The 7,026-nt window shown below is 35.6% G+C and overlaps 1 protein-coding gene across 1 annotated transcript; it reads left to right on the forward strand.

Moving 5' to 3' along the window:
* The first annotated feature begins 336 nt into the window (after positions 1-336).
* Positions 337-6,652, forward strand: LOC100264954 (uncharacterized). Its single transcript, XM_003633578.4, is given in 13 exon segments — positions 337-586; positions 1,775-1,912; positions 1,994-2,075; positions 3,410-3,486; positions 3,583-3,698; positions 3,797-3,914; positions 4,294-4,410; positions 4,518-4,609; positions 4,921-4,987; positions 5,068-5,149; positions 5,242-5,333; positions 5,813-5,956; positions 6,292-6,652. Coding segments are annotated over 13 exon segments (1,500 nt in total). The 5' UTR covers positions 337-358; the 3' UTR covers positions 6,439-6,652.
* Positions 6,653-7,026: the final 374 nt, after the last annotated feature.

A 7,026-nucleotide genomic window follows, 5' to 3' on the forward strand; every position in this document is an offset into this window, starting at 1 on the left:
TTTAATTTTTTTAATTATTAAGATGATTTGATAAAATTTATTTAAAATATATTTTAAATAATTAAATTGATATATTTATCCTCATAAATTATAATAAAGGCAAATAAAATCTTGTGGAATATTAAAAGAGATTATGAAAATGATCAGGACAAATAAAATAAAAATATGAATTTAAAAATAAATAAATTATTTTTATTTATTATTATTTTTAATTTTAATGCATTTTACCATCAATACTTAATAAGTAAATTAAAAATATCCAAAGGGAACTAACGAACAAACGGCGCATGCAAGTGAGACAGTGATCTGTCGAATAATAGCAGTTTGATTTTTTCTTTAAAGACAAAAATCAGCCGTCATGACAAAACAGCGTTTCCCTCAGTATCTCAGTCAACCCTTTCTTCCCTATATCCTCCGCCACCTGTGTCTCCGGCGACCTCACATGGCCGACACCAGCATCAAAGACGACGCGCCGGACAACCAGCACCGTCTCATCATATCCGACTCCGGTTTTCCCCCCGAGGAAAGGCCCCAGAAAACAAAGCGCCTCGCATCTCTCGACATCTTCAGAGGCCTCACCGTCGCGGTAACTCCCCTCTCTCTCTTCTGTGTGTTGTGTGTCACCGGCAGTAGGAGCTGTAATCTGTGCAACTGATGCCGTTTGAGTGACACCTGGCGATTCAGGGGGGAAGAAGGACGGGATTACTAAATTGCCCTTGCTGGTTTCCGGAAATTACTATAATTCTTAATTCCATGGGTTTGATAACTAAACAAAACTATATTATATGTCATATTTTAATATGAATTGCTTTGTGTGTCTAAATTTTCTGGTTTTCCTTTTTCATCTATTTTTTAAGGAGCATCTCTATGTTGTGTGCTCTCCATAAATTTTTGTAGCCATGAAAAGAAACCCATCAAAATGAACTAATTCATTATTGAGAGGATGGGTTGATATGGCTATAAAGCATAGTAACTGTTGTATGAACATTAGAATTCCTTTATATCTTTAAGATAAATCTTATAGTTTTATATAAGGGTAAGCACAGAAACCAAAAGCATGGCCACAGCTTAAGTTATCAATGAAGCTGAGCTGATCTTTGGGGGAATAGAATTGAATGTATGGTGGTGCCATAAGGAACTCAATTCACACACATTACAAGTAGAAAGGTGTGAAATCATGAAGTACTTCAGTTTTCTATGAAGCAAAGATTCAAAATGGATTTCTGTTTCATTATTTCCAATCTACTCACAAGCTGTAGGTCATGTGTCCAAACAAGAATATCCCAAAAGATTAGTAGCTGATTCTACATTGAAAAAGTAGTGGGCTTAGGGACTTAGGCTATGTTTGATTCTTGGAAAGTACTAAGGAAAGAAAAAAAATACTAAAGAAAATAGTTTTTTCATGTTTGATTTCGTTATGGAAAATACAAAGAAAATGAAATATAACTAAAATTAATTAAATATTTATGCATTTTAAGATTATTTAATCTTTTACATAAAAGAGGAAAAATAAATGAAATGAGTTTGAAATAGCATGTAAAAATACTTTGTTTATTTTAAATATATTTTTTATTGTTTTTTCCTTCTACTTTTCATCTCTATTTTCTTTTCCTCGCATTTCCCCTCATTTTCCCAGTACCAAACATGCCCTTACTGTTTTGTACATGTACCCAGTTGGGTTCTCATTGGTGGGTCTATAGTTGCTCCACTTTTGTGATATGTCACAATCCATTGTACTGTGCATACTGAAACCTGCTAGATATATGCATTGTAGCTGATGATTTTGGTGGATGATGCTGGAGGAGAATGGCCCATGATTGGACATGCACCATGGAATGGTTGTAATCTTGCTGATTTTGTGATGCCATTCTTCTTATTCATCGTGGGAGTGGCCATTGCACTTGCTCTCAAGGTTGGTTCTTCCTTTTATCAAATAAAAAGACAATAAAAGATTGTTACTTCTATGCATTTATTCTTGATGTTGTCCTTTTAGAGAATACCAGATCGCCTTATGGCCATAAAAAAGGTGACCCTCAGGACTTTGAAGCTCCTCTTTTGGGGGCTCCTGTTACAAGGTTAGTTTTTTCTGTTTTATTTGTATGCCTACTGTGATTATATTTTAGTATTGTAGTAATATCTGAAGACAACATAGCACATGATAAATGTTAGCATGTTTGATGAATTAGTTTGAAAAACATCTTAGTCCAATGGGATGGACTCTAAGTCAGTCTGTCAAAAAGGAAATAATTCTGTTGGTTGTTTGTGTTGCACTCTTGCTTTCTTGATGAATGGCTGTCAAAGAAATGTGGCTTTCCCCGAAAGGGAAAAGCGTCAATCTGGCATACACATTCCCAATCAACCATGTGAAGATTATGTTGTTGGATGAGGACTTCCAAGTGTTGTGCAAATCACGACAAAGAATAATAATAGGGAGAAAAGAATAAGAAAAAGGAAAAAATAAAACACAATGATTTACGTGGTTTGGCCTTAAGCCTACATCCACGGGCGAAGAAGAAGAACTTTCACTGTTGTTAAAAGGAGATTACAACACCTCAAGCTCTCAAATCCCAAAGCCCCAATTTATACCCACAAAGAGACTTACTATTTTTGGTCAAAATCTCTTCCTATATTTTTTCCTAATTACTAAGGAAGTTTCTATATAGGAAACTAAGTGTATAAATGCCAAAGATACCTTTTCCTAAAAAGAAGATCTCATAATAGGATATTTCCTATAATAATAGGAAACCGCTTTCAAGAATATCTTCTATTAGGAAACTATCAATAACTTTCCAAATTGACTCAAAATACAATTTGAGACACTTTCCAACACCAAGGATGCTTGGTGTTTTGCTTTTCCTATTGAAAATTTTTCTTTGAAAAGGAGTCACTTGCTAATGGTGACATTTATGTTAGTTTTATGTTTTTCTTCATGGAGATGTACATTAGAAAGAGTTCTTTCCCACCAACAACACAAAGAACCCACTAAATAATGGAATATATATTACAGAATTTATAACCTGTTATACTTGTTCTGTTGCATCAAAACACCCACAACCCCCTTTTTTTCCTTTATGGAAAACCTATTTCCTATTGATACAGATTGAGATTGAAGGAAAAAGAATCCTGCACTCTAGTTTGGAACAGATTGAGAGAAGTATAGTGAAGTTGTTTTCTAAAAGATACTGTTACTTTAATGATTGCGAACATCACACATTCTCATCAGATCAAATAGTCTATGTTTCAGTAGTGTTAACTTTTTTAACATTTGGAAGCTTGGAGAACTTTTCAATTTCCTCAAAGAAAGCATGTTTCATATCAACATCTTCCTTGACAATGCAAGACAGTAAAATGGAAAGTGAGAACCAGATGTTACTTTACTGTTCTAACTTGGCTTTATTATGCTATGAAGGAAGTTTCACACAGGATCCTGACAAACTAACATATGGTGTTGACATGAAAAAAATAAGATGGTGTGGCATTCTCCAGGTGATATTGATTATCTTTTCAATGTAGATTCTGATCAACAATATTTTAAATTTTAGGAAATTTGTTTTCATGTGTTAATTTGCTTACCCTTTTCAGTGAATTGCTCTTGCATATTTGGTAGTTGCTCTGCTAGAAATCACTACAAAAAAGGCCCAAGCCAAGGATCTATCACCTGGCCAGTTCTCTATATTCAAATTATACTGTTGGCACTGGTGATTATTTGGTTCTGTCGTTTCTTATTGACTAATGGTGACATCTTTTATATTTGTTAAACTTTCCTCCACTCTTTTATATGTACTTCAATTTGCAGGCTGATGGGAGCATGCGTTTTAATTGTTTATATGGCTGTATCTTATGGGACATATGTTCCTGATTGGCACTTCACTGTCCATGATAGAGATAGTGCTGATTATGGGAAGGTTCTCACTGTAAGTCCCTGTATGCCCATTCTCATTCTACTGAGCTATCTCAAGTGATCTTAGCATAGTCTAAGTTGTCAGTAATCATGTTTATTATTTACACAAGACTCTGAAGCCCCACATAATATATTGTTCATTTGCTAACTGATAATGAATTAATCTCTATCTGGATGGAGGAGGAATGAAATCATTCCATTTATTTTAGATAGCATAAACATTATTTTTTGATGTGTGTCAAATAAATAAGGTCATGTTAATTTCTTCAGCAACTGCATTTTCCCCAGTGATGTTTTTTTGAATGCTATTAAAAAGTTTTACTGGAGATAACATGGAAGGATTTCATTTCATTCTTACTTTCATCTTAGGTAATCCTCTAATGTTATTCTAGGTAGCTTGTGGTGCGAGGGGAAAACTGGATCCTCCCTGTAACGTAGTGGGATACATTGATAGAGAAATACTTGGAATGAATCACATGTATCAGCATCCAGCTTGGACAAGATCTAAGGTGAGTGATTAATTCATCAGCCCTTTGTAACATTTCTTTGGTTTTTAGATCTCTAGTTTGTTGATGATGGCAGTTGCAGATTTTTCATCTTCTCTGAAGTGCTGCAGGCTTGCAATGAATATTCCCCTGATAAGGGCCCTTTTCGGAAGGATGCTCCATCATGGTGCTATGCGCCTTTTGAACCTGAAGGAATTCTAAGGTTTGTTGCACATCATTGTAACATTATATATTTTTACATAGATAGTAACCCTAATCCCTTGTGAAAATTATTGGAGAAGAATTTTCAATTATTTCTTGGAAAAAGCTTGAGCCTCATTTTAGGAAGTATGGATGACTTGACTGTTATTTCTTGATTTTTACATTGCAATTTCTTTGTTTTCAGCACCAACCTCATGAAATGCTCCAATTGAACAGCTATTTATGGAGAGCTCATGATGAGGGTGTTTCTGTTACTGTGTAGCATAATTGTAAATCACATGTCTTAATCTATGCATTTTCTTATAACTGCAGTTCCATATCTGCAATTCTGTCCACCATAATTGGAGTGCATTTTGGACATGTGCTTATGCATTTGAAGGTGAAGTGAATGATTTAGGTAAATTGTGCTTGGCATAAACCTTCCTGCTTCACTTGTTTTTTGAATTTTTTCAATTCCAGGGTCACTCAGATAGATTGAAGCATTGGGTTGTGATGGGTTTTGCTCTCCTTGTATTAGGAATTACTCTTCATTTCACAGGTGGTGAGTACCGAGGAGCACAAAACAAAGGAAATCTTAGATCTGTTCTATTATTGTCCCTTTTTCTTTCTGATGCTATTTCCCTTATGATGCAGCAATTCCTCTGAACAAACAGCTGTACACATTTAGTTATGTTTGTGTGACCTCAGGGGCAGCAGCATTGGTATTTTCATTCTTCTATATTCTGGTATGCTATTCTTCTGAAAGTTAGACGATCTATTATTGCCATAATATATTCGGGTGTTTGAGGTTTTCTAAGAATTTGCAACCAATATAATTTAGCTAGATGGTAATTGCTCTTCGAGTGTAGGAATAACTTTCCATGACATTTACTTGTTGCAAGTTCCTGCATTTACCGATCACAGTATGCCTCATCATACAATGGACTGCATCCCCCCTCTACTTCAGGGGAACTGGGAGCCTGTATTGATGTGGCATTCTGTTTGTGGTGACTGCAAGAATAGCCCTAAGAAAGGAAAACAATTACAAAGTAACTGTAACTCACAAAGGGCCATCAAATTGTGGGCTGCTTCACCCACCTACATGAGCAGAATGAATACAAATATGTTGGTTGTACATCATTGGGCCACTCAAAGTACAGAAACCTTTGGATTTCTCCCTCACCAGAGTTTGGTATAATCAAAAGTAATACTCTCTTGTTGCCAGGTTGATGTTTGGGGCATGAGATTCCTGTGTCTGCCATTGGAATGGATTGGCATGAATGCCATGCTTGTCTATGTTATGGCAGCTGAAGGTGTCTTTGCAAAATTCATAAACGGGTGGTATTATGGTGACCCTCATAACACACTGGTACATTTTCTGTCAGCTTGTTAAGTTTTACTTTGCTTTGTCTCTTATCGCTTTAGCTTCTTGGTTACAATGCTGGAATAAAGCTCTTGAGACCTAATAATGACTCTTCTGAATGTAAAACACTATGTTCCATGTTTTCAGCAAACCCACATAATATAGTTCTTTAGTTTTTTAGGTTGGATCAGAGGTTCAACTTAGTATTTCATTTCGTAATTCTACAGAACAACCCATTCAATCGCAAACCCAGTTGAATCAAGAACTCCTATTCATCCATTTGTAGTTGTACTATCTAAATCTTCAATTCTTCATAACCAATTTGAATTAAACTATGGCAGATAAATTGGATTCAACAACACATCTTCATCCAAGTTTGGCATTCAAGAAAAGTGGGCATCCTACTCTATGTCATCTTCGCGGAAATCCTCTTCTGGGCTATAGTTGCAGGCATGTTGCACCAGCTGGGCCTTCACTGGAAGCTTTAGGAGCTTAGAATAAAAGTGCTCCTCCCATCAGAGTGCTGGCTACTTGTATTGTATGTAAGGTTTATTTTCTTTTCAGTAGCTACTGCAACCGCTTATTGCAGTTCATATGTATTAGCGTCTTCATATCCTACATTACTCTGCAGAGATTATCCAGAATTGAAAGCAAACTAATTGTATGGGTATGAGTGTATGAAAAGAATTTGTATTTGAACTATTCCTCCGGGTTCTTTGTCATTTGATAATAGTTTAATTTGACTCCGACTCCGGAGGTCTGCCTAAATACACCTAAACATCGTTGGTTTTAAATTTCATTAGTTATCATTGTTATAATTCATTTTAAGTTTTATGTCCTATTATTTGTAGGGATAACCAATTAAAAGGGACAAAAATCCCTCAATATTGCAAAACTAACCCCCCACTTATTTAAGTCTCAAAAATGACTCAACTCGGACAAAAATACCCCCTCAGCTATCTTTTCAGCCCATTTTCCCTCCAACTCCAATTTTCCCTTGTGCTGTGTCTCTTCCTTATCCTGCAAACTCATTTGTTCCATCTGTTAACCTACGAGAAAGAAATCATGAAGGACTT

This window comes from Vitis vinifera, chromosome 14 (genome assembly GCF_030704535.1).
Source record: "Vitis vinifera cultivar Pinot Noir 40024 chromosome 14, ASM3070453v1".
Taxonomy (NCBI): domain Eukaryota; kingdom Viridiplantae; phylum Streptophyta; class Magnoliopsida; order Vitales; family Vitaceae; genus Vitis; species Vitis vinifera.